Consider the following 27,029-nt stretch of genomic DNA (forward strand, 5'->3'; position numbering starts at 1 on the left):
GTGTAGGAGAGGAGTTCATGTTCCTGTACTCCTTAGGTTCAACATAAACAATGTCCGTTCAAATACTGACCAGTCACAGTGGTTGTGGTCTGCATCAGTGCAAGGTATAGTTACATTTCTGGAGAGCGGCTGCGTCGACATGTTGCTTACGGTGTAGGTTCGACACAGAAGTATAAATTGGGCTTAGTCTTCAGATGTGTTCAACAATCCTATATTATCACCCACTTCTAAAACTCTGATATATATCTGTTTATATTGTGGCTTTTTATTTGAAGCCTGAGCTGCAGATGCTAGAATGTAATTGCTTCACTTTTTAACTGGAAATTCTAAGACATCAGCAAACAACCATTGATGTTGTAATCTGTTATGAAATAAGGGAGACGTGAATGCAATGAAACCATATTAAACTAAGATAATATGATTGTCACCATAATTTGTATTAAAAAAATAATAATAAAAAAAAACTACAGACTTTTAGATGAAATAAGGCATTCATAGCCCTTTGATTGAAGTGTGCTGTTCAAAAGGGTATATAGTTTTGCACATATCACAGAATATATTCTCTCAAAAGACAAACATTTCAGTTCAGTATCTAGGTTTTAATTTGTATAATTGTAAAGCAAGCATTTTGAAACCTTTTTCCAAGTTAAAATTGAAGTTCACCCAGCCACGAGTGTAACAGGAAAGTGTGCAGTGGTTGTTTGTGGTCCTACAACCCTGTATTTCTCCGTCCATGGAACAGTAAAGTGTTTTTCCACATGTAACAAACTCATCAGCTAATGATCAAGTCCTTCTGGAGTTGAATCAGGTGTGTTAGAGCTGGAAAAAATACACAGGTGGAGTACAGGAGTGGGTTGGAGAAAAAAAAACTAACACAAATAAAATGTAAGTGTCATTGAGTACTGAGTGTGTGTCTTTTTTTTGTTTTTGTTTTTCTCTCACAGGCTGTTTGGAGCAGAGTGAGTAGATGAGCTTCAACAAAATATCAACCTGCACATTTTTCAGGCCATTCATACATTTCATTGTCGCTAAATATTTTAAATATGTTGTTTTGTGTAATTATTTACTTATACTTATAATTCCTTATAATTTCAATCATTTTACTGTGATTTTAACAGAACAGAATATTAAACACCATTCTTATATTACAACAGACCTCAGCATTGGTGCAACTGGTTAAACATTTAATGACATTTCAGCTTTGAACTGAGTTTTGTTTACTACTCTGTAAATAACTACTGAATGAAAATGTGAAATATAAATTGACTGAAAAGTCTGAATTCTCTCATGTATTTATTTAATTATTTAGTATAAAAAGAGTAAATTATATAAGCAGAGTATTATTTAAAAAAATTAAAATAAACCCAGTCAAAATGCCACTGAACCGTGTTTATATTGTACAAACCCATTACTGCTTTAAGAAAGCAAATGGTAGATGATATAACATATCTGCACTCATTTTCCATTTTATCAGTTCCATTTTTCTTTCTTATTTAAATACATTACTTTCCTTATTTGTAGTCTATCTGTAGCCAAATCTGTAGACTGTATTCCCCCATCCACCCCACCCCTCAAACCTATTCATCAGTCAATAATACCCCTATCAACCCAATCAATAAGACCACCACTGAGCAGGAATGATTAGGGTCATAGATCATTCACAGCAGCTCTGCCTGAGTTTCTAAGAAAAATTCTTGCATCACCACTGGACTGAAACGAGTCCACTAATCAAACATATCCAGCCAATAGTGTCCTGTGGACTGAAACTGAACCGAATAAAGGACTTGAAGACTGCAACTACATCAACAGAGGAACTAGTCTATAACTAATTTAACAAGGTATGAGTGTCTCCACACACTGCCATGCCAGGAAATCAGATGGGCTACATTCTGGAACTGTACCTAATTGTGTTTACAAAAAGTGGACAGTTAGAGTACATCATACATCAGTGATACTACACTGACATGTCAGTGATATAGATGAAGTTGCACTGAGCTTATCTGTGGTTTAATGGCTGTTGAGGACCTGCAGCTGGTCATCTCTAGCTACAGTTTAACTCTGCTTTCTCTGGTTCCCAAGGCAACTTCAGCCCCCGCACCCCTGCTGGAAAAAAAGGTGGGGGACACATACAAACAGTAAATGCATCATTATTTGTCCTTCCTTTCATTTGTACTTTCATCTCTTCATCCATCCCTTTATTGTGCTAAAAGACTGGAGTATAATGAGTAAGGGGAGGATAATAAAGGCCTTGATAGATGAAACCCAGCCTTCTGTTTGTCTTATGGAGCAGTTAGAAGATTAGAGTTATCACTGTCATTTTGCTACACATTTCCATTCTGTGTATTTTATAAAATTATTGATATGTACTTAGATGGTAATTCCAGTTACATAATGAATAATATTTATATTGTCTCTGCTTTAAAAGTTTTTCTGCCACTTTCACTGTGGAAAAAATTACAAAAATGTCAGAAATGGAATGAATGCTTTGTTTCTTTCTGCAAAAATGAACTGCACATAACCTTTAATTAATTTAAAATCATTATTAAATATTTCGTCTTCTAGATACAAACACAGATGTGAATGGATCAAAAGCGTAGAGGCTTTATTCAACTTCTTTAAAGTGCAGTGTTTGATATCAGCTTGTAAAATCTCCATAGAAAAGCTGTGACCAATAGAATGTGCATTCACACAAGTGTAAGGTCACCATGCAGAATTCCAAAAGTAGATTGGAGCAGTGCAACACTCACAGTGTTGGGCTGTGTTCCAAAATCTAGCGTAAAAGACTTTGCAGAAGAGTAGATGGGGTTCAGATTTCAAACATCTGTACTATGAAAACAAAGTACCTACTAGTCTGAAATAGTTTTCATGCAGTTACAACCAAATTGTCAAAGGTGTATCAAGGCTGACAAGGATGTGTATTAACTGCTTGTTAAAGTGAGAACTGTGTGTTTGTCAAGCAGGAGTAAAATGATATGATTGATAAATCCATACCCAAAATGCCTTGATCTTGCAACTCCTGTTCTATACTCTGCAGTCGGTTGTACTTGTTCATCCTCCCAGCTCCATTCAAGCCCCCCATCTTAATGAATGTCACACCCACACCTACAGCCTACACACACACACACACACACACAACACAGTATGCCGTTCATAATTTGGGAATGTTTGAGTGATACAGGATTATAAAAAAACAAACAAACCTAAACACAAACAAGAAAATGGACTATTAATGTATGTATTACTACATGTCTGACTTCTACTGACATCTGTATACATGAGTAATGCTAAACCTACTTTTACAATCCACACCTAACACCAAACTTAATAATAAAAACCAAGAATGAGAAACAGGTTTAACTCACCACATCTACCATTGCGTCATCACCAATCTCCTCACCTCGCACCAGTAGAATGGTCTCTTCAGCTGCATACACACACGCACACATACAAACTAAGACTGGCAGGGGTTAAACAAGGAATTTATGAAATATCCCATAATGTTAGGAAGCTTAGTCTGTCTAGTTTGACACTAAAGGCATTTCAATAATTTAGTTTAGGAGTGCGCCTGATCAGTGCATAGATGAATGAGAGTGTAAACATGTCATTGGAGATTTTAGTAGCATAGAGTACATGGTACAAAATGTTTGTGTGTGTGTGTGTGTGTGTGTATGTGTGTGTTTCCTGTGTGACTGACAAGCCTTTTACATAATGCTGTCACTCTCTCTGATGAGACTGATTGTCCTCAAGTGAGCTAATGTCCATTACATGATCTCTGTCTCTCTCTCACTCTCTCTAAGTTCAAGGTATTCACTCTGATTGTAAGGGTCACAGTAGCCCTCACTCTTTACTTGTGTGTTGGTTTGTCAGATCTCTCTGTTAAATGTGCACATTGACTGTGTTTTGTGCTTACACTTCAGTTCCTCACTCATAACAGTTCAATGTATATGTTTGTTTCATAGTTGTTACTGTGTAACTACTTAATATTACAATATAGAAATAATATTTTTCAATTACAAAAGATAGAGATGTCTCTGTCTATCTATCTATCTATCTATCTATATAAAAAAACAATGCAACATATCACTAACAATTACTGGCAGTGAAACACACTAAATACTGAGACACACTGACTGTCTCACTGATGATGCAAAGCACTGAATAGAGCCCCTTGTGCGGTATTGATTAAATGTGAGTGAGTTACAAGCCACTCCTGTATGTACTGAGAGCAGGGTTAATTTGTACCTCTTCTATGTGAGATGGTCTGGAGGAGATCAGTGAGGGTCATCTCACTGCTGAGTCTGAAAGTGGCCAATGTGACCCCTGGAGGGAGGGGCTTGGCATCTCTCCAGCATGGGGACATAGTGACGGCTGAATCCGTGATCAGGCAACATGATCGACCAATCAAAGAGCTCAACTTCAGCCACTGATCTACATCCTGCGAAGACAGACAGGGGTAGAAGACCCATAAGCAGAAACAGGTTGCCAGATTTAACTTTACACAGTGGTTAGACAGTCCTGAAACAATCAGATCCCTGGCTGCCAGATTTCACTTTACTCAATGTGAAGTAATCTCTATGTGTCACAGTTGAGGGACGATGAGGAGGCGGACGTACACGCAAGGAATATTTATTTAAACAAAACCAAGGCAAACACAACAAACAAAACAAACACGAGCAGGGAGGCAAGAAAACAAACTAGAACATATGGAACATAACACAACTGTTAACTGGTGGTAATGTGTAAGACAACAGACAAAGAAACACATCTACACACACAAGAACCGACCAGGAAACACTGAAACAAAGGGACTATATATACACAGAGCATTGACAAGGAACACCTGGGACTGATAACAAGAGGGCAGGACTACAAAGGAGACACTGACAAGAGGGCGGGACTAGTGCGGAGATGGGAAGAATAAACAGGGCCATCTGCTAAATGAGCACATGGTGAGGAAAACAAACACAGGACTACACTATGCTAGAACCAGGTCCTTGGTTACCTAAATTATTTACCTAATACAGAGTGAAGTCTTCAGATAATAACACCCCATATCCATAAAAGCTGAAAAAGTTTGTGAAATGCAATGACAACAATAATCTGATTTGTTAATTCTCTTGAACGTGTAACTGACATTCTGTTTTGTATGTATAAACAATCTTAGAATGGAATGACTGGGACACACTCCAGCACACGTTGAGACAGAGGCATGTTTACCACTGTTGGATCACTTTTCTTTTAAAGTACACTATTTTATCATTTAGGAATTATGGATCATACTTTTTAAAGTTTGGCAAGTGGAGTTCGTCCTTTTCTTGCATTGTCTGTTTCTCCTCTTCATAGTGCATCACAGGAGATAGATCTGGACTACAGGCAGGTCAGTGGAGCATATGCAACACTATGCGTCTTTTGCAGTCTGAAGCCTGCCATTGTCTTGCAAAAATAACCATAGACTTCTGAGGAAAGGGCATCACCTTAGTGGCAACAAATGTCTCTCTACAAACCTAATGTGCACTTTCACATCAATGGTACCTTTTCTCACTAATGCCATAGGAACTGATGTACCTCCGAAACATGACTGATGTTTTGCCTCTACCATTGATAACACACTGGATAATCCCTTTCATATTTGTCATTGTTTTCCTCTAAACAAGTTAAAACGTGAACACTTCAGACTACAGAACAGGCTTCCACTTTCTTTCTGACCATCTGACATCAGCCTGGGTCCAAAGAACTTAGCATTTCTGCCTGGAGGTATGTCTTTCTCCTTGCGTAATAGGTTTTCAGGTGGAATTTCATGATACAGAGTCAGACTCTTAACTGAGAATTGTTTTCAGAAGTACTCCTGAGCCTGTGAGGCTATATTTATCACAGTAGCATGACAGTTTCTCATGCAATGCTTGAAGGTCACTCTCATTTAACAGTGATGTTAGGCCTTACTCTGCATGGAATGAGATTTTCTTAAATCCTTTCACAATATTATTTATGGTAGATGATGAAAGACTTCAATTCTTTGCAATCTTGTACTGAGCAATGTTCTTTTGTTTGATAATTCTCTCACAAATCTTGGCACAATATGGCAAGCCACAACTCATCCTTACTTGCAAAGTCAGAGTCTTTGGTGGATGCTTCTGTATACCTTTTATATTGACCATATTTAAAAAATACAATCAACGTGGTCAATATTTTTTTTTATTTTCTTTGTACAACACAAATGTTTAAGAGAATTATGAAATCACATTTTTATGTTTTATTTAATTTCACAAAACTTCCCCAGTGAACCACATTTTGTTCATCATATAGATACAAACTCAATTTTTTGGACTGATCTGGACCCGGCCTTGCTTTGCCAGATTGGACATACATCACACATGACTTGTCAACATGGCAGCTGATAGCTGATGGTATATGTCTTTTTCACACATTAACTCATGAGAATTTCTAGAGAAACTCTGGAGCATCAGGTCCAGAGATGTCCCTGAGTGGTCATTCACACATGCCGTGCACAGCGGGAGATTTTCTGCATAAGGCATGCTCTCGCACCCAAGTATATATCTGTGCAGGCTGGAGATCAATATTTGGGAGGGACATACACAGTAAGTAGGAGTAAGTGGGAGTTGATGCTTAAGGTTAGGGTTAGGTTTAGGGCTAGGTTGTAATTCCCACTTGGAGCTGTACCTCCCACTTGGAAGTGCCTCCGGCCTGCAGAGATAGCCTTCTGCTCTCGCTTCTGGAAATGAAACACGGGAGGCTGCCATGGCCTAATAGTTAGAAAAGAGGGCTTGGGACTGAAAGGTCATTGGTTTGTTTTCCACAACCAGCAAGAAAATTGGGGGTGCTGGGAGTGAAGGAACATTGCTGTCCTCCTCCCTCAATCCAAGGCTGATATGTCCTTGGTCAAGGCACAGAACCCACAACTGCTCCTCAGGCACTGGGTATGGTTGCCTGCCACTCCGGGTGTGTGTTCACAGCTATTAGCGCACTAGTAAGTGTTCAATGCAATAGATGGGTTAAATGTGGAAGGAATATTGTACATTTTACAATGAAAAATTATTGTACATTTAATTTAATTTAATAATTTTAGGCCTGTAAAGCACATGCAAGCGAAGCTCTGGAACATACCTCTTTCCTGAAGGGGTCAATGAGGGCTTTGACAGCTGGGTATTTACTGACCAGACCTACATACATGTCCACCAGCTCGTCTGGAGATTTTAGAGTCCCTGCCATTACCTCGTACTTCCCCTTTGGCTATCACAGACAAAAAGAGACAATCATGTCAAGAAGGCTTCTGTCACCACCATGCAGCGGCTCTTGGATATTTGAGGGTACTGATTCGGTACAGACATTTACTAAAGACCTCCACGATCTATAGCCTGCAAGGCTGCTTCAATTTGCAGTTTTAAATTAAACATCTATTGTTTATTATTAGTTTGACCAGAGGAGAATGGGTCCCGCTTGTGAGTCTTGGTTCTTTCCAAGGTTTCTTCCTCCAGCTTGAAGGGAGTTTTTCTTTGCCACTTTGGCTTGCTCACCTGGGGTTATTAATTAATATTTTATTTTAATTCTCAATTTATGTAAAGCTGCTTTGTGACACCATCAGGCTGTATAACGTGCAATACAAAAAAACTGATCTTAGCCTAGAGACTAACCAAACATGCCAGCCCAATCCTGCTCCTGGAGAATAGTTCGATCCTTTAAATTGAGAAATCCAGTTTCATTTGCACTGCAGCCCAAGTAACTGACTTCTAGAATAAAAAATCTTTATATCATAGTGAAAACATGATGTTGTTAATAGTGAAAAAGACCAAACAATATTTTCTAGTCAGCATTATGTAAGAGAGTAATTCCCATGGGCATTAAAACCAAATTTTTCAGGTTTTGCTGTCTCCGTCATACCAAGTTAACCTTTTATGCATTGTCCACTTACATAGTCCATCAACCTGTGAGCAGCGCAGTTTATTGCTAGCTGGACCTCAATGCCAATAGGTAGTCCCAGGTTGGTGCACGCATCCATTAGCAAGTCGAGAGCCTGTTCTGAGCGCTCAAAACTCAGTTGCAGTGCGCCCCCTTCAGATACTCCCAGTACTGCAGGCTAAGAGACAAAGCCAGAAGGACAAACAGAGGGGAGGTCATTTTCTCCCCAACTTAGCAGTATCCAGTTTCACTCACTAACTGGGTCTCAGCATATCACAGAAAGACACCTGATAAATGTAATATCATTGCTCAAAGTTAAGAATATGACACAGAAAATATCTCCTTGTTTCAATAATCTGAGTAAGATATATTCATTCATTTGTCTGTAACCGCGTACCCAGTTCAGGGTCATGGTAGGTCCGGAACCTACCCGGAATAACTGGGCGCAAAGCATGAACACACCCTTGAGGGGGCAAATAAGTAACATAATTGCTATAAAATTATAGAAATTCCTGGAACTTCTAAATGTTAAATTACTGTCAGATTAACGGATTGGTTTAATGGCTGATTTAAATGCTTTGGCAAAAAAAACTACCTTAAGTCGGACCTTGACCTTGTGAGAAAGAATCAGAGTACACTATCATAGAAAGTATCAAATTCTAAAAACATGAGTTTGAAACAGAAAGAAAAGCCACTGTAATAACAGGCAGGTATATAGCTTTTGTTTACATTTAATATATTTTTGGTAAGGGTGGCACGGTGGCACAGCAGGTAGTGTTGCAGTTCAAGTCCTGCTCCGGGTGACTGTCTGTGAGGAGTTGAGGAGGTGTGTTCTCCCTGTGTCTGCGTGGGTTTCCTCCGGGTGCTCCAGTTTTCTCCCATGGTCCAAAAACACATATTTGGTAGGTAGACTGGCGTCTCAAAAGTGTCCGTAGGTGTGAGTGAAAGTTTGTATATTGCCCAGTGAAGGACTGGCGCTCCCTCCAGGTTGTGTTTCCACCTTGAGCTCAATGATTCTAGGTGGGCTTTGGACTCACCGCAACCCTGAATTGGATAAGCGGTTACAGATAATGAATATTTTTGGTGAGTGAGTGGAAGGTATGTGCTCTCCAGAATGACTTAATATGTATGAGAATGATGTGGCTTCACTAGGTTTTGTAGTCCAAGAAGCCAAAATCTTTATACTCACACTGCAGACCCTGAACACTTGTTTGAATATAGCTTTCCTGTAACTGTTAAAAATATATTATTTTCATGAAAATTAACAAAGTAATTCATATCCCAAAAGCTTACCCCAGTTTTACCAATCAAGCTGTTGATCATTCTCCTCATTTCTCTGTGGAGCTCGCGGCCCATCCTGACGATCTAAAGAAATAAGAAACACACATTTAGATGCACACATTAGTGAGGTAAACTGACTCTGCTTCGGTATCAAGGCTTTTCCTTCCAAAACAACATTTGAAAGATGTAGTATATTGTGATGATGATGGTGTGTGTGTGTGTGTGTGTGTGTGAGAGAGAGAGAGAGAGACTACATCAATGCTGTTTGTATGTGTTAAGGTACTTCTATTGTTGAGCTTGTCTTAGTGGGCAGCAGGATGAGTTCTTCCAGTAAGTTGAGCTTCCCTGCTGATGCTTTTCCACAACTTAACACTGTTAGCAAGGGCACCGGCATAAACACTGAACTCAGAACCTAGAGAGAGGAAGAAGGGGGTCAGATGGGAAAAAAGTGAGACTGCTCAAGTTATAGTATAAAGAGAGACATGTGTGAGAGACAAGGCAGAGACAGAAAGACAGAGACTGCATACAGACAGTAGTAGTTTATGTTCTATATATAAAATATATATTTTTTTCTTTGGAAGTCTATCGTTACTACAAAAGCTCTGACCTTTTACAGAGCAGCTCCATTCCTCATTTAATTTCAAGTAAGTGACAGTGGTAACTATGGTTCCAGTTCTTAAATACAGAAACTACTACAGACAACGTGAGGTTTTATCATTTGGAGAACATTTTTGAAGTTTGTGTGTGCAACCTTTTTTATAGACCAAATTAAGCTCAGATTAAATCTTCCCTAGGACCTGTGTATGTGAGAGAGCTAATCAACCCATCTTTGTAATAATGTTAGTGAGTGCTAACCTCTGGGTCTCTGAGAGTGATGATGTGTTTGTAGAGGGGAACTGCAGTGAGGCTGGCTGCACATTTGGCTGCTGCCAGTGACACAGCAGCTACCACCATTGCCCCAGGCAACACAGGCACTGGAATTTCTGGAGGAGGAACCAACTTCTCCACACTGTTCCTCTTCTTACCTGCAAAAAACAAGAGTCCATGCAACAGGGTCAAAATTAACTTAAGAATATCAAATGCTCAACTTTATCCAAAAAAGGCCCAAAACAATGTCTTCAACACAAAAACTACAATATCAGTGCAAGCAAGAACCAACCCAAGAACCTTAAAGAAAGAACATCAGCAGTAACCCAAGAGCATCAAAAATAAAGCAAAACAAGACATCAGTGAAAAAGGTCAGTGGTAACTTATAAGTACAACTTTAAATGCTCTGGTAAGAATCAATGGCAACACAACAGCATCAACACTACACAAACCAGGACACTGCACAGTGCTAGCACCATTGCATCAAAGCAAAACTAATGTTAAAGTATAGCATTAAGCAACATTATCAGAAGAACTTAGCAGTATCAAAGATTATCAAAATTACACAAGCCTTGTGCATACTCCTGCTGTTTGTGAGGTGAAATTGAAGCCACTGGAAGCATGACCCTTTGAGGCTTAAGGAAAAGATTAGCTGTATTAATATTGTAAGGGAATTACTGTTATGCACCAGGAACATTCTGATGCACTACCCTAACAAATAAAAACACTCCAAACACTTTCGAGACACTATAAAGATACAATGAGAGAGAGACAACATGCTGCTTATGCTAGCAAGCAGAGAAGTACACAAAGAACATGGACTGTAGTTCTTGTGGCTTCAGTTTTAAGCTAGATGGCCATACACCAATTTATTAACAGAAATAGGCGAGACAGAAATGACGAACTGGGAAGAAATGGGGTAAAGAAAATATATCAAAGAAAAAAGGAGGATAGAACTGTCAAGTTATAAGAGTTTCAGTTTGAAAGAGTTGCAGCTTCAGCCAAAGTCAATTTAATCTTTAATTATTTCATAAATTCAAATATATCTTATCCACTTTATTAGAAACCCCTACTTTGAGCTACCACTCACTGGCCACTTTAAAAGAAAACCCTTGTAGGTCCACTCACTGGCCACTTTATGAGCTCCTCACAATATAGATGTACAATTACAGACTACAGCTCATCTGTTTATGTGTCAGAACACAGAGGGGCTGTTGTTTAGATATTATTTGGGTGCTGCACCATTCTCAACACAGCAGTGACATAGACCACGTGCACAGCATATTTACCAGTGTTAAATCAACACTATTAGTGTTAACAGAGCATGTTCAAGAGCGTTAAAATTTAACACCGTTTATAATTAGTGTTGATTTAACACTGGTGTATTTGGTGTGTGTGTGTGGTGCTGGGAGCAGTGTATCAGACACAGCAGTGTTGCTTACAAGCAATGTCACTTCTAGGTCCACCAGCCAAAAATATCCAGACAAGAAAACTAGTCAGAAACTGACCAGTGTTGTGGCAAACACAAAATATGCATCAACAGATGTGCTACAGTTTCAAACTCTACACCCACAAGATAGAGCTATAATAAAGTGGATTTGGGAGTGTATATATACTGTGTATTCCCACTGCTCTTAAAAAACAACACATGTTTAAACATTAATATCCACTCATGAGTCACAATAACATTTTTATGAATGAATAAAGTTGAGATGAACCCAGGTCAAGACCTCTCACATCAGGCAGGGTTCCTGCTCCTCTATTCCAGCAGCAGGATATGGAGCTATAACAGAATGTAGGACACATACACATTCCCAGGGGATTGTCAAACACACTTAACCTGCCCATGACCTGCACAGCACTCTGCTGTAAACACTCTGGAGCTCTTTCTTCTGTTATCAGAACCTCATGCACTGATGGAATGGGTGTGTGTTCTTCCCCTTCCTCCTGGGACACTTTTCTTGACATTTCTCATTGTCTGTTTTTTTTTTTCCAATCCACCTTGCTTGCCATGTTTATTTTGCTGCATGTGCTTGCTCTTTTTAAAGCATATCAGCTTCAAAATTAAAATGTAATATGCACAGTGGCAATGTAATCCTAAATTTGAATGTTTATTTCCTACATATACATTCAAGTCTGGGCTCAAAATTCAAATACGATAATTCCATTTACTTTTGCTGTTTAGTAGACTTGTATTGGTCTTTCATTTACACCGAGATTTGAATGCTTTATGAGTATCAATTATCATTCATTATCTGTAACCGCTTATCCATTCAGGGTCGCGGTGGGTCCAGAGCCTACCTGGAATCATAGGGCTCAAGGCAGGAATACACCCTGGAGGAGGCACCAGTCCTTCACAGGGCAAAACACACACTTACACATTCACTCAAACACTCACACCTAAGGACACATTTCAGTCGCCAATCCACCTACCAACGTGTGTTTTTGGATTGTGGGAGGAAACCCACACGGACACAGGGAGAACACACCAACTCCTCACAGACAGTCACCCGGAGCGGGAATCGAACCCACAACCACCAGGTCCCTGGAGCTGTGTAACACTACCTGCTGCACCACCATGCTGCCCTTTATGAGTATCAAATTAAATTTAAATGTCTTTCCCAATTTGAATAAACATTTTTCATTTGATCATGCACAAAATGTGTAAAAATTATAACAAAAATGTCATTCACCTAATATGCATTTGCATATTATCATAGTTCTCCTCTAAGCCCTGTGATAGACTTCTACCTGTCCAGGATGTCTTCCTGCCTTACAATACATGATTCCTGGTAAGCTCCAGACCCGCCATAACCCTAATCAAGATGAAAAGCTCAAAAAAGCTCTCTTTAATGTGTTCTTTAAATAAGAATATGAGTTTTCCTTCAAGACTGTTGAAGTCTAACAGTGCTGCATCAGTGGCAGGTCATTAAGATCTAAATACCTATGTTTTTCTAATATAACTGCACACTCCCTCACTTCCAAAAGGTAAATCAAGTTTCTAAATATTAGCTGATAGATTGGTAGTTTGTTTAAATTTTACATTTCCTTAGGTAATTTAATTGCAACACAATGTTACCTTCTGCTCTTGTACATAAGCACAAACATTCACCCACTCTAATACACATCTGCTTTCTGTCCCGCATTCCGGATTGCTGTTCTGCCAAAAGGCCTTTCAGCCTTGCAGGCCCAAAACCCTGTTCTACTACATCTCCATGCTGTCACTTTCCTCTTTCAAAGAAACAGCTGAAAGCCTACCTCCTTTAGCCTACCTCTCAGCACCCTGTGGGCAGCATTCTGTGACTAGATGATGACTAACGAACTGTGCACCAACAGAAGAGTCACTGTCTCTGTCTTGGCATCAAGAAGGTGGACCAACAAGGTAAAATCTTACAGAATGGACAGTGAGAAGGCATGGTGTTTAGAAACTTCTGATCTTCCAGCACAGCACATGTTAACATGCCAGTGCCACATCATTGTCACTGCAGTGTTTTACCACATAAATAAAGCATGATCTGTGGTACTCAAAATCTAGTAAAACCCAATGAAGAAATTGTGGCATTCATTACTGTTAGCCTACAGCACATCAGTAAAGCAATCATATATGCTATCATTACTAAAGATATGCTATCATTACTAATCAATAAGCCTGCAGTTATATTTATTCTCTTGTTCATTCAACCTTTATCTCCTCCTTTCTTGTCTTTGCTTGGTATGAGAGGTGGTGTGGTCTCATGTGTGCCTTCAGTCTTCTCCTCTTCCTCAGTTTCTCTGTTACAAGCCTCTTGTTCAAGAAAACGAGCCATGAGGAAATCACTGTAACAGACAAAAGATAATATGAATGAAGTTTATTTAGATAGACAGTAGAATTACAAATTTTGTCTAGGTGCAATGCCCTTTAAAAACCTTTTCACATTCCATGCATTATTTTAAGAGTTATATTAATATTTAATGTCATGTAAACATTGCCTTATTCTTTATTGATGTTCTAAGCTATATTCACTTCAGATGTAGGTAATAGCAAAGCACTTTGTGTGCTAAAGTTTGGATGTCCCGATTAAATCTGAAAAAGCCAATGTATATACAATCTGTCCAAATGTAGCCTTTCTAATATGTGAATGAATCTACTTTAAAGTGCACCCATTAAATGCACACCATACAGGACAAATCATTTTTACATAATTTTTCATCTCTGGTAGAAATCCTACAATGTTTTGATGATATATACGTGTTTGTGTTTACCTGAGCACTTTGTCCAGTTTTGTTTGGTGGATGGGGTTAAAGCCACACAGCATGGAGCTCAGTTGCTCTCTTAACCACTCCAGTGCCATCGCACATGATGCCTGCTGATTGATACCGTCGACAACTGCATCCCTTGACTCCACTCCTTTATCATCCACACCAGTAATTACTGAACTACACACAAGCTGCAGCACAATACACAATATCTGAATATACAATTTTAATTTGTATTTGAATATACAATTCAAATTTAACAAAAACTTAGCATCCATCAAAATGCCAATGTTAGCTCATGCTCCTCTGTGTTTGTAGCCTCTAACTGTCTTTTATTCATAAAGTTAATGGATTCTTGTTATAATCAAGCCTCTTGAGCAGAACAGATGCTTTAAACTTTGCCGTAACCTTATGGCAATTTGCTGATTTTTAGAAGCATTGTCAATTACTGCCTGACTGATAGACTGAGACACCATGTAGAAAAGTTGTGCGCAAGGACTGCCTTTTGCCACAATGCTGCAGAGACAAGAGAGCTGCAGCCTTAGTCTTTAGTGTTGTTTTATGTAGATTTGTCTTGTGCTTGAAATATTATAGTAAAAGGAAGTTGTGTGAAGATGTACAGTGGTAGGTTGTCAGATACACCTGTATGAGAAACATTATGTAGCTAATGGAGGTTTGGCAAAAAGAAACTTGTCTAGTTTTTCTCTTGTTGACTAATCCTTGTAAAAGCTGTACTTAAACAAGTAGCCCACATTCATGGACACTATTACAAACAGCACACTACAGCTGGGCCTCAGCCTGCACTACTGTACATGAAAATGTATTAACATTGTTAACCTGTTTTTTATTTATTTTTGTTAACTTGTTGACAAGAACCCCTTTAGTTAAGATAAAACTTTATTAATAATATCGCCGAAACTTGAAAGACGCATATGCATTCTAAATCTGGAAATCTGAAGACATAAGTTCAAAAACAGCAAAATTCAGATGCATAATTTCAGTGCAAAAAAAATTCAGTGAGTCAGATTTGCTTCCATACAGGGCCAGACTTTGGACACTCCTGATAGTACATAGGATCAGCACAGGTTGTCTAAAATATGTGTTAGAATGTGTCTTTCAAAAAGTAAAATTTTTACAGTAAAATTTCTTCATCTTCAGGATATATCAATAGTCTGTTATATTGTGCCTTCAAAGAACCTTTCAGATTTTTGAGACACTTTGAAAATAAAGAGGTAATATCCGCAGAAGGAAGCTAAACGTGTAGTTTTTCCACGGTATGGAAGTTGTGCTCATATTTTGCCATCTAGCGGCGACAGAATGCAACTAGTGCACCATTTAAGGTGAAAGAGAAAATCCTAATGAATTGATTGCTTAGCCTTTGTACCCCGGATGTGTATCTGAATTTTATAACTCGTATTTTGGAATTTGAATTTGGCCCACTGAATATAAGAAACTTCAAAATATATCGATGGAATTTTTTAAGCTTGAGTTTTTTTTATCTGGATTTATTAACCTTGAATAATGACAGTGAAAATGTGTTCTTGAAAATTCACGAGTTATATTCAGATGCATAATTGCGAAGCAAAATCTGAAGACTTAAATTCAAAAGCAACAAAATTCAAATGCCTAATTTCAGTGCAAAAAATTCAGTGTTACAAATTCAAAGGTGGAAATATTTCAAAGTCTGATGAGACAGATTTGCTTCCATAGCCCTGGGCCAAATTCTGATGCTGTAAGATTTTAATTAGCCCGGGCTTCACTTTTAAGAATACATCATTAGGGGCCGCTGTCACTTGGCAGTTTTTTCTTTCATTTGACGGTGGCAGCAGTGCGCTAATGTATAGGATACTGCACCACTGTATTAATGAACTAAGCTCAACTTAAACGTAATTGATTTCTCAGGGCCAGCAAAGTAATTCACAGAACGACATTTGGTGATGGCAGCAGCAGAAAAAAAACGCTAAGTTGACAGTGACAACAGGCGATTTCAAGAAAGAGGGAAGTATTTGCCATAACATGTTTGATTTTACACTCTTGATATGCTGCAGCAGTTAATGCTTTAAAATGAAATTCAGTATTTAATAAATATAAACTATTTTTCATATTTTTAATGCAATGTTATAGATAATTTATGAATAATATACTTGGAAAGACAGACTGTCTTTATGACTTTTACTTAGAAGTGATAAAAGTGATAAAACCAGACTGCAAAAGTTCAAAAATGTAATAAGTACCTAGAAACTGTATAAGCTCGGTAATTACATTAAATATCTATAGTAAAATTAAATGTATGTTTTTTTTTTTAAAAGAACCATTGCTCAAGTACAGGGCCAGTAATTAAAAATGAATTAACAATATCCAAAACACTCTCACACACAATTTTAAAAAGAATCCCTAAAAAGAATTACAAGAATGAATCTATGGGAGAGCCAGCAAACTACACATTAGCAACCATATCAAAAGCAAAAAAAAACACTAAAAACTTGTGCTTGACGCAGCAGGTACAATGTTACATCTAATTGTCTCATTTAGGTGGGAAAACTCAAAACAATTTTGGTAGGGGGCTCAGTACATTTTCAGCTAAAAACAAAACTGATAATAATTAAAAGAACCTTAGGTATATTACTGCTTTCATCAATAATATTTAAGAAAAATATGTTTTTCTTGCAGCCTTCATAAGGTGGAAATTAAGTAAATAAAATCACAAGGACACAAACTATCTCACTTCACATTCCTTTGCGCCCTTTTCTATGGTCTGCTGAGTCACACACTCCCCTCTCTGTGACCCTGCTCTGAGAAGAAAACATTCTCCAGCTCTTTCCCTCTCCTCTCTGTTACTCTTCATTCTGTTCACATTATATCCACTCTCTTATTTTTTTTTACGTTTTTGCGTGTGTTTTTGTCCCATATTATTCATCGCATCACTCCTCGTTTGTCCTGACTGTCATGACAAGACACCAAAGTTCACAAGCTTACACCTTTTTCTTCACATCAATGTAGGCAGCTGCTTATATAAATACAGTCTGACCTCTCATGACTATATAACACTGTGTCACAATATTACGTCACAGTATTTTATTCAGATTGAATAAAAACTGTAAAATGCGCTTGTGTTTCTGGGAGAGGACCTCTGTTCCAAATTAAATTCAAAGACATGATTTTATGCATTGCTTTTTAAGAGTCTTTGGCATTTATGTTAACACTGTTCATGAGGAGCGTTTATTTGACTTGTTTATTTACATCCTATGGGTTCTTTTTGGTGGTTTATCAGGTCTTGCATTAAGTGTCTAATAGCCTCTATAGATTTTGACAATTAAAATATTTAGATTTTTAAAGGTTCCATTTTAATAATAATTATTGTTGCAGTAGTGTTTTTTTTGTTTTGTTTTTTACATTTGAAAAACTTGTATTGAAGTCTGTTTTGATGTTTGACCTACAGTTTTGTACCTGGAAACAGTGTGAAATTAGGTCTTTTCAAGAAATGGGATTAGTAAAAAGGAAGCCTGGAATGCTTTGGTTATTTAAGGAATTAAACTACAAAATACAACACATAGCTCATTATCAGGCTGTTCCTGTGTTGAATCATTAGTGTCAAAGCACTGTGTAATTCACAAGCATAGTTTAGGTAGCCTCATTATAGTCTGTGTGTATCTAAGCTGTTAACCCACCTTTTCTTCATTTCTGACCACACAGTATATGTCAACCTGCAGCGCTGCGTCACCTTGGCTGTCAAACACCTCTCTGCCTTTTATAGAACTTATTACAGGAGCATGGGCCAGCCGGGAGAAGTAATTTGCCTGAGAGAGAGAGAGAGAGAGAGAGAGAGAGAGAGAGAAAGAAAACAAGACAAAGACAGGTAGTTAATAATAAGAATGTTGTAAACTGTATGCCTTTGGTTTTTGGGTTGAATAAACACAATTAGACTAGTTATACACCCGTCAGGTACAAAATACCACAGACAGGTAAAATGAATAACACTGATTATCTCATTACAATGGCACCTGTCAAGGGGTGGGATATATCAGGCAGCAAGTAAACAATCAATTCTTGTAGTTGTTGCATTGGAAGCAGGATAAATGGGGGAAATGTAAGAATCTGAGACACTTTGACAAAGTGGGGTGTTCCTGGTTTGCAGTGGTTGCTACCAAAGGGCCAAAATGTGATGGTCATTGTGATGGTTTTAGTCAAGATCATCTCAAAAAAACAGCAGGTCTTATTACTTGGGCTCATCCGTATTGGAGAACACTGACACTTTCATATTTATTTGCATAATGTATATTCATTCGTTCATTCATTCATTCATTCATCTGAAACTTGAAACCACTTATCCAGTTCAGGGTCGCAGAATCACTGGGCGCAAGGCGGGAACAAACCCTGCAAAGGACGCCAGTCCTTCGCAGGGTGACACACATGCACACATTCACTCACACACTCACACCTATGGACAAATTTGAGTCGACAATCCACCTACCAATGTGTGTTTTTGGAGAACACACCAAACTCCTCACAGAGCGGGACTTTAACCCACAACCTCCAGGTCCCTGGAGCTGGGTAACTGCGACACTACCTGCTGCACCTCCGTGCCACCCTATAATGTATATTGCAATATCTTAAAAAAAGTGACTCACAACAACTAGTTTGGACTAGAGTAAAATAAAATTCGGTATATATGTCATGGAAAATGGAAACAATGAGAATTTTCCTTTGATGTCAAAAAGCAAAAACAAAAAAAGTACTCCTCCTTTCCCCTTCTGCTTGTCTGTTCTGGTTGTAGAACAGTGTCTGCTGAGTCCTTTCTTTTCCATTTGTCAGTTAGACAAAAAATAATAAAGATATACGAACAAATGCAACACCAGCCCCATTCACATTATGTAATTTTTCGCACACTGAAAACTAATATTTTCAGTGAAATTTAAATTATGATATCTCAAATTACACTTGGTCAAATGACATAAACAAAAACTATCATGACTCTTAAAGCATGCACTTTCCACATGTTAAAGGCTAAGCACCACTTAATGGACCTCCATGAATATTTCACATTATTTTAGTTACTGACCAGAGGCGATTGCTCTAAGACTGCAAGGGAAGCTCAGCTTCCCCTAAAATGTCAAAAAAAATAAGTGATCAAATATATACTGTTGTGTGTACATGTCATTGAATAAATATGCACTACAGCGCGCTCAACTTTTGTTCAGAATCAGCTTCTTATCATTGGTAAAGACACGGCTTTCCTCTCAATCATTCGCGCAGATTCACAGTGCTTTAAACAGTGCGGACGCTGAGCATCCACAGAGTTCAATAGCGAAGCAGCGAAACGTGACTAGTCATTGGATAAATGCTGGGCTTTGTCCCGCCCATCAGACGCTCAGCGTCTCTGGGGGTCTATGGGGCAGTGGGCTGGCCTCGGCTGGCCCGGACGCTCAGGTCTGCATGCTGATTGGATGATCTGTCTGAGGCTTAGTCCCTTTTTGATTAACAGCGAAATGAGCGAATCAGTGATTCTTTGGTGTAAATATCCGTGGGAGCATTAAATTTTCATTCTGTTCTGAGTTGAACCGGAGACTTTCTTCAACCTTTTAGCGGCATTTTCTTTGTTAAAAACGACTAGTGACAAATCGAGCATTTATTTCTGGTGGGTTTTTTGTAGCTGCTTGTGTTTGGAGACTGACTTCTTTTACTCTTTCTGACTTCTATCGCAGTTTCTGTCCAGCGGGTGCTGCTGAACCCCTCCACCTTCACAAAGCACTCACAGGCGGACACACTTCACATGGGCCCAGGCCATTTAAGCAGCCTAGCTCTGCAGGCCATTGAGAGGACACTAGTCAAGTCCCTGGAACGGAGGGTAGAATTTACGTATAAATAAACCAACATATTTTATGATGTAAGCTGAAATTGAGCTTCCCCTCCTTGAAAGACCAGCATCCACCACTGTTACTGACATATATAAGTATGAATCAAATTGAAAATAGCATGCTTAATTTGCTTTAAAACTGACAATTTTATTAAATTGACAGAAAAACCCGAGCTCGCTACGGAAATTCTTGAACGTCACTGGTGGACAACAGCTGAACAACGCCGCGGTGAAACACAGTTATGACTGACTGTTATGACAGTATCTAACTAGCTAAATAACAAACATTATTTATGACAATAGCCTAGCAATAAGCTAAACTCAAATTTAGAGGTACCGTTATTCTTGTAAATGTGATCGAAGTTGAACTTGAATTCATCCGACACTATAAACCTCTGTAATGAAGCTACGTAGCCGAGTATAATGAGCCACCAAGTTTAGCAAGTCAAGCTAACGTTAACTAACACCAACTAAAACAGGCGAAGTAAGTGTACTTACCCTGTTTACCTCCATGTTACAGAGGCTATAGAACACCTTTCGTTGGTTTCCTTACATGCCCATATTGTTGGGAAAGCGCCAGTGAAATGAGCACTACAGATAACGGAGTGAGCGGATGGTCCTTTCCAAAGTGCCCGTTTAAAGTTGACAAATTTAGTCCATTTTCTGGATATTTTGGGATCTTTGGGCCATTTGTGCACAGATGTCCCACTGTACATTGAATTATTGCAGCCAAAAACAACACACCTTTTCGTCATTTTGCATTAAATTAAGTGCAACTTCTAGAAGTGTTTTCCACCATCTACGTCACAGGCAAGACGCCTATTAGAGTTTCCGAACACCGTTGGGGGGTGGACCAACGGTTTTTTAAACCTTTTTCCTTAAATTAGTAAGAAATAACATGTTTTCTGACTATCAAATAACACAAGTTAGGAACTCAAATTCCACTGTATGTATTTGTTTGACACTTTCATAGAGCTGGTGCTTAGCCTTTAATGAAAATGCTCCACATGACATTGCATGTCCTGCAATGTGAACACATTGCAATGACGATGCTGAAACAATATATTGTGCAGCCCTAGTTACCACCTACCAAAAGTGGTCCAAGAAAGGACAACCAGTGAACTGGAAATAAGGTCATGAAGGCCCAAGGCCCCTGATATGCTTGGGGGGCAAAGGTCCGTCTGATTCGATGCCTCAGAACTTATAATGAAATACACATTGCTGAAAAAGTTAATGGCTCTGGTAAAAAGTTGCTAGAACGCACAGTGCATCACAACTTGCTACATAAGAGGCCATTTGACTATGCTGCCCCTTTTGCTCCCTCATGAATCATTGATCCCTTAGCACCCATGTCCCTGTCAGAGGTTCACTGGTTGTCCTTTCTTGGACCACTTTATATAGTGAATAACCACTGGGGATGTAATGGTCGTACCAGGGAACACCGCAACAGACCTGCCATTCTGGAGCTGCTCTGATGAAAAATTTATAACCATCACAATTTGGCCCTTGTCACCCAGAACCCTCCACCTGAAAATCTTTCATGCTTCCTTTCATTATGTAAACCCCTAAAATCTCATCAGAAATGTTCATCAAATGTTCATCAGAAGTAAATATTTAGAAGCTGTTTGCACAAAAAAATCCCTAACGCTGTAAACGTGGCTTAGATGTAATACTAAATCTTCATTCAATAAATACAAGTGTATTAATATGCAGTAAGTCCCCTCCCTTATCTCCACCCTCTCTTCCAATACTCTCTTGCAGCTAGAAATCCTTACCTCATAAGTTAACAGGACTGGTTCCCTAGGTTTATGAAAGAGGAACTCCTGACTGTCTACAAAGGTGTAAAACCACCACACGGACATGTTAGCTAACAAGGTTAAAACTTGATTTTTAACTGGATGGGTCTTTAAAGAATTGCATTTTCGCTTGCTGCTTAATTTATCCCACCCCTTGACAGGCGGCAGTGTAGCGAAGCAACGTTAATGAATGTTATTCATTTCACCTGTGAATGGTTTTAATCTTGTGGCTGAACGTTGTAGCATATATAGGCTACTGCATTTTCAGTGCTATAACCAGTAGCTATTTAGCTACATTACATTATGCACTATTAAATAACAGACAGAAGTTGTTTTCAAGTTTTTTCTGAGGGTTGACGTGATGTGAAATATTGGCTTTGTCATATTCCTGTAATTAGTTGTTTGAGTGAAAATAATATTCCGTATACATATACCTATAATAAACGTATTATTTTATAAGCTTATTAATTACTTAAATATTTTTATTAATATGCGTTTTTGTTGTTTCAACTTGTGTAGCGCCTTTCACAAATCCAAGAACGCTTATATTATAGAATTCTTTATTCTATTATAATGAAGTGTATTTTAGGAGCCAGTTTTTTCCAGGTTTAAGACACAGCTGAAGAACACTATGCTAGCTATCTAAACTGGTTATCTGAGCTCAGTACCATATATCCGTAAATGTCGACGGGTTTCTCCACAAACAGCTGATTTAGCAGCTCCTCCACAGTCTGCGGGACTCTGTTAGCTCGATAATACTCCGCAACTCTGCTCTTCTGCTCGAAAAACTCCTGCTCCGCTTTTAGAAAACCTTTCAGAGACATTTTCCAGTAAAAGACGGTTATTTCTCTAAGCGTCTCTCTCCCTAGTCTCGAGTTCGGTTTGCGTTTGGCGCCTGTTGCTGGGCAACGCTTCCGGAAACATCGCGAGATTTCAGAGTTGGACTGAGAATTTTTTTAACGATTTTCTTCACTTTGTTTTTTTTTGTGTAAACGCTTTTTACGGTGGGTTCGAAGCATACCCATAATCACTGGACAAGGCTGGAACATGGCCGGAGGGAACCTAGGATCTCAGGACCCTAGAGCAGTGACATAGCGTCCTTTTGCACCACTAATGTGGATTAATTGAGTGATTCATACATTTAATTTTGATTGATTAATTACAAGAGACATTGATAGTTTTTTAGGTCAAAAAAACATACTTTATTTAAATTTATATGTGTTTAATATTCAATATTAATAGTCAATATTCACTGCTTTAATTTGTTTTGGATGTTTTAATGCTATACATTTTTAAAGGACAGGAGTGAATCATACATTTATGCAATAATTTATTATGTATTAATCATGAGATTAAAGATTCATCGCGCCATATTTTTTCACAGTTTTTCCTATTATTTTTATATTTTAAGAACTTATTTTTAATATTCAAAATATGTTAGTTTTCGGCGTTCTTCTGTTGCATCTAATAGCAAAAAAGTCCTGCAAAACTTTACATTTTAAAATGCCAACCAATTAATTATTAGTTAAATAAACAGTCATTGTGCGTAATTTTCAAATCTTTTCCTCTGTGGCAGGGATCCATTTTAATAATCGTATGCCCAGACCATAAAACTTGAATCGACTTCGAATAACAGTAAAATGTGACGCTCTGGAGGGTCGGCACGTGGCCCTGGTCATAATGCCCAAATCCAAGCGTGGGCTGGTGTGCTGGAGCTCCATCCATTGCCTTGGGGGGGAATCCTGTTATTAATACAGAACTAATCCTCCAGTATCATATCCGACTACAGAATACTCTCCTCACAGAAATGCTCCAACCTGTAGTGTGAAACCTCCTTAGCAGAGAAACTGTAGAAAAGCAAGGACACACTCCTTCCTTTGTTTGTTTTGCCGATTCCACAGTTTAAAGCTTTCGATAAAATTACGTGAAATTAACATAATGTGTACAAAATGAAACATGGCGTTTCGTGCACTGTTTGTATTTAGTTGATAAGTTTAAAGTAAAAGTAAAAGAAGTACATTGTTTTATTTTCCCTCAGTATAACTCAGCAAATGACAGACGTGTGTTGTCCTGTAGGCCTATTCTTATATTTACTTAAAAATAAAGAATAATATAATTGGTTCGTGGGGTGGTACAACTATTGCACACGACTTTGTACTGTATATCTCTGCTTAATCCGAGGTAAATTCATCCTAAAAAATTTTAAAAATGAAAAAATTCACGGTTTCACAGTGCCAGCCCCGGGTTAAGCAAATCGCCGACATTCACATATTGGTAAAGCAATGGTGTGCTCTCCTTAATATATAAACTAAACACTAATGAATACAAATAATTATGAATATTATGCGCCAAAATGCCACGTTTAATTTGGTGCTACAGAATATATTTATTAGTGGGAATATAATTATTTCCACTTAGAACATCAACAAGGCATGCGTATTTTCCTATAGGTTTTACAAAACTACGTACGAGTTTTTGAAAGTGTGTGTGTGTGTGTGTGTGTGTGTGTGTGTGTGTGTGTGCGAGCGCACGCGCGTGTAATCAAGATAGAATGTGAGCGAGAAAGGGATGTATTTTATGCATACACCACGTGCTTTCTATAGCGTTTTATGCACTCGCCAAATTTACAAAAATAACTACTTTGAACTTAATCAATGTTTTAACAGTGTTGCAGAGCGTCTCCCGCCGCGGGTGCGGCTCAATCACCGGAATAACACTGCTTCACAGTGTTTATTTTTTACAATTTATTTTTCTTATTTATTTATTATTTTTTAGATTTTTATAATCAGAAAAAATAATGAACAAATAAACAAATTAGGTATCAGGTATATATTAATATTTATTTTTTTCTCTTGTTCCTTTAAAAGGGTTTATTGAAATTACTGGTGTTATTTTAAAATGTGTGTGTGTGTTTGTGTGTGTGTGTGTGTGTGTGTGTGTGTGTGTGTGCGTGTGTGTGTGTGTGTGTGTGTTGAGCTTAACTTGTGTAAAAAAAAAAAAAGCTCTGACTGAACTTGGTTTGATGTATTACACTCTAATTATATCCGTTTTATTTTTACTCCGGGATACTGAAATGTGAACAGAACTGCACTGCGCGCCCTCTCAGCTCTGTAGCCGGAGATGAACTGTGATTAAACCTGATTTAAACGTGGCGAATATTGTGTGATATTAAAACTAATATCGCTGCTCCGCCTCCAATCCTGCTAAACAAATTACTGACCTATATTTATTACACACCAACCAGAGCAGCCATCACTATTTCAGTAATAATAATAATAATAATCACTCATCAAATCAAAGTGAAAATATGTATATGAAGTAATTGTACAAATGTAATTATTACCAACTTAAACGTAGGCTATGCATTTTCTATTTCATTACAAATCATTTTAAGCCTAAATGTATAAAGTTACATTTTAATATTTTGAAAGTTTGTATTATGTTTAGTTTATAATATATTTCAGTGTTCATTTTTTTATCCATTCATTTTAGTGTATAACATGATTGTAATAATGACTGGTTCTTTTTTAATAATTATAATGGATACATTGAGAATCGTGTAATACAATTAATGCAATAATAGTTCTTATTACACCAAAATAATTATTAGCATATTATTATATTAATATTGATTTACTGATGATTGATATAAATTCATCTCTAGCCCATGGAAAGTGTAATATTATCTCTCTGAACCTGATTCGGAGTTTAAAAATGTATTTTTTTTTTTTTTTTTTTACAGAAATAATGTCGAATATAATGAATAAAAATACATGATTAATAATTAATAAAAATAATGAATCTTCGTAGTCATAATACAGGTAGCGTATAAAATTTTCATTTTTAAATTATATACAAATGACTTATAAATAATCAAATAGATAAATGTATATAAAAGTAGGAGTTAATGGAAAATAAATGGAAATAAAAGGAAACACAAAAACATAGCTATTTTAAGAATAAATGAAAAACATGGGTACCATAATTTATATGCTTACCTTCATGAGCTAAATATTTGCGTTAAAAATTATTAGGTTAACAATCACTATTAATTTAGTACTGAATCTGTTCTTTATTCCACAGAGAGTGAATTTATCCCTTTGGGCCAAAATAAACACATTCGAGAGGATGTCTGTGTGTGTGTGTGTGTGTGTGTGTGTGTGAGAGAGAGAGAGAGAGAGAGAGAGAGAGAGAGAGAGAGAGAGAGTTCATACGCAGGTCGCTAGCTCCAGGACAGTGTCACAGAGAGGGCACTGCACCGATGTCAATGGCGTCACGGACTGACGCAGGCGCAGACATTATATATCAATTTATATATCAAAGTCTGTTTAATGTATATTCCAGATTTTCTGATACCGCCCCTCAAACACACGTTTGTGTGACATCTCCTGCATGTGGGTTTCAGATTGAAATATGTGGACAAATGTGTCCACAAGTGTATCCTGATTCTTAAACACGAATAAAACAGCGCCACCATCTGGCCTGAACATAAACAATCCCAGCAGACACTAATCCCAGCCACGAACACCAGCCAAACTGAACTAAATCAACCCAAATAAAAGAAGAAAAAAAAATGTAATAAAATGAAATGTTCCGGAACAGCAGCAAATGAGTTAAAGTTCACCATATCAGATCCCAAGTGTCAGAGCTACAACACCTCACCAGTACTGGAACTGTGTTCTCTGGAGTGGTGGAGCTCCATCTTATATCTCTGGAAAAAAAAATGAGAGTGGTGTTTATTATCATCCAGAATCTGATGTAACTTTTTGTGGCTGAATTAAGTCAAATCCTCACAACAATGTCGCAACATCTGATGATTAGACTGTGTTACTGTAAGAAACGGGATCTGCCTATTCATTATTTAATTTGAGAATAAATGCTGAATAAACAAGGTCCATAAACAAGATCCATTTGGTCCTATGGTGTCCAGGTTCTAATAACACTATGGAATATAGACTTATAGAAGAGCACTAAAATCTACTGTGATACATACATCTCAAACATCATCGACACACAAGCTTAATGAGGGAGAGAGCCAGAGAGAGAGAGAGAGAGAGAGAGAGAGAGAGAGAGAGAGCGAG

At 37.9% G+C, this 27,029-nt stretch overlaps 2 protein-coding genes across 5 annotated transcripts in view; one reads left to right on the forward strand and one right to left on the reverse strand.

Annotated features, from left to right (window-relative positions):
- Nucleotides 1-1,083, forward strand: part of shtn1 (shootin 1) — a 51,386-nt gene extending 50,303 nt beyond the window's left edge. Inside the window, exon 17 of the mRNA XM_066672317.1 lies at nt 945-1,083. The gene's annotated coding sequence lies outside the window, so the exon portion shown is untranslated. The remainder of the gene's footprint in view (nt 1-944) is intronic.
- eno4 (enolase 4) lies at nt 386-22,825 on the reverse strand. 4 transcript variants are annotated; one of them, XR_010802689.1, is made up of 14 exons: nt 22,617-22,825; nt 17,967-18,095; nt 14,305-14,489; nt 13,745-13,878; nt 10,051-10,220; nt 9,479-9,607; nt 9,208-9,279; nt 7,928-8,092; nt 7,123-7,248; nt 4,243-4,435; nt 3,363-3,424; nt 2,992-3,109; nt 1,965-2,103; nt 386-819 (listed from the first exon to the last, which is right to left on the reverse strand). XR_010802689.1 is itself a non-coding variant. In XM_066672302.1 (13 exons), the coding sequence occupies exons 1-13, from the start codon at nt 22,770-22,772 to the stop codon at nt 2,042-2,044; spliced, it is 1,698 nt and encodes a 565-aa protein (XP_066528399.1). In that variant the 5' UTR covers nt 22,773-22,825; the 3' UTR covers nt 1,429-2,041. The 4 variants fall into 4 exon arrangements, 3 of the variants coding, with proteins under 3 accessions (XP_066528399.1, XP_066528391.1, XP_066528407.1); XM_066672302.1 differs by lacking the exon at nt 386-819 and having other exon boundaries at nt 1,429-2,100; XM_066672294.1 differs by lacking the exon at nt 386-819 and having other exon boundaries at nt 1,429-2,103.
- Nucleotides 22,826-27,029: the final 4,204 nt, after the last annotated feature.

The sequence above is a fragment of the Hoplias malabaricus genome, chromosome 1 (genome assembly GCF_029633855.1).
Source record: "Hoplias malabaricus isolate fHopMal1 chromosome 1, fHopMal1.hap1, whole genome shotgun sequence".
Lineage (NCBI taxonomy): Eukaryota > Metazoa > Chordata > Actinopteri > Characiformes > Erythrinidae > Hoplias > Hoplias malabaricus.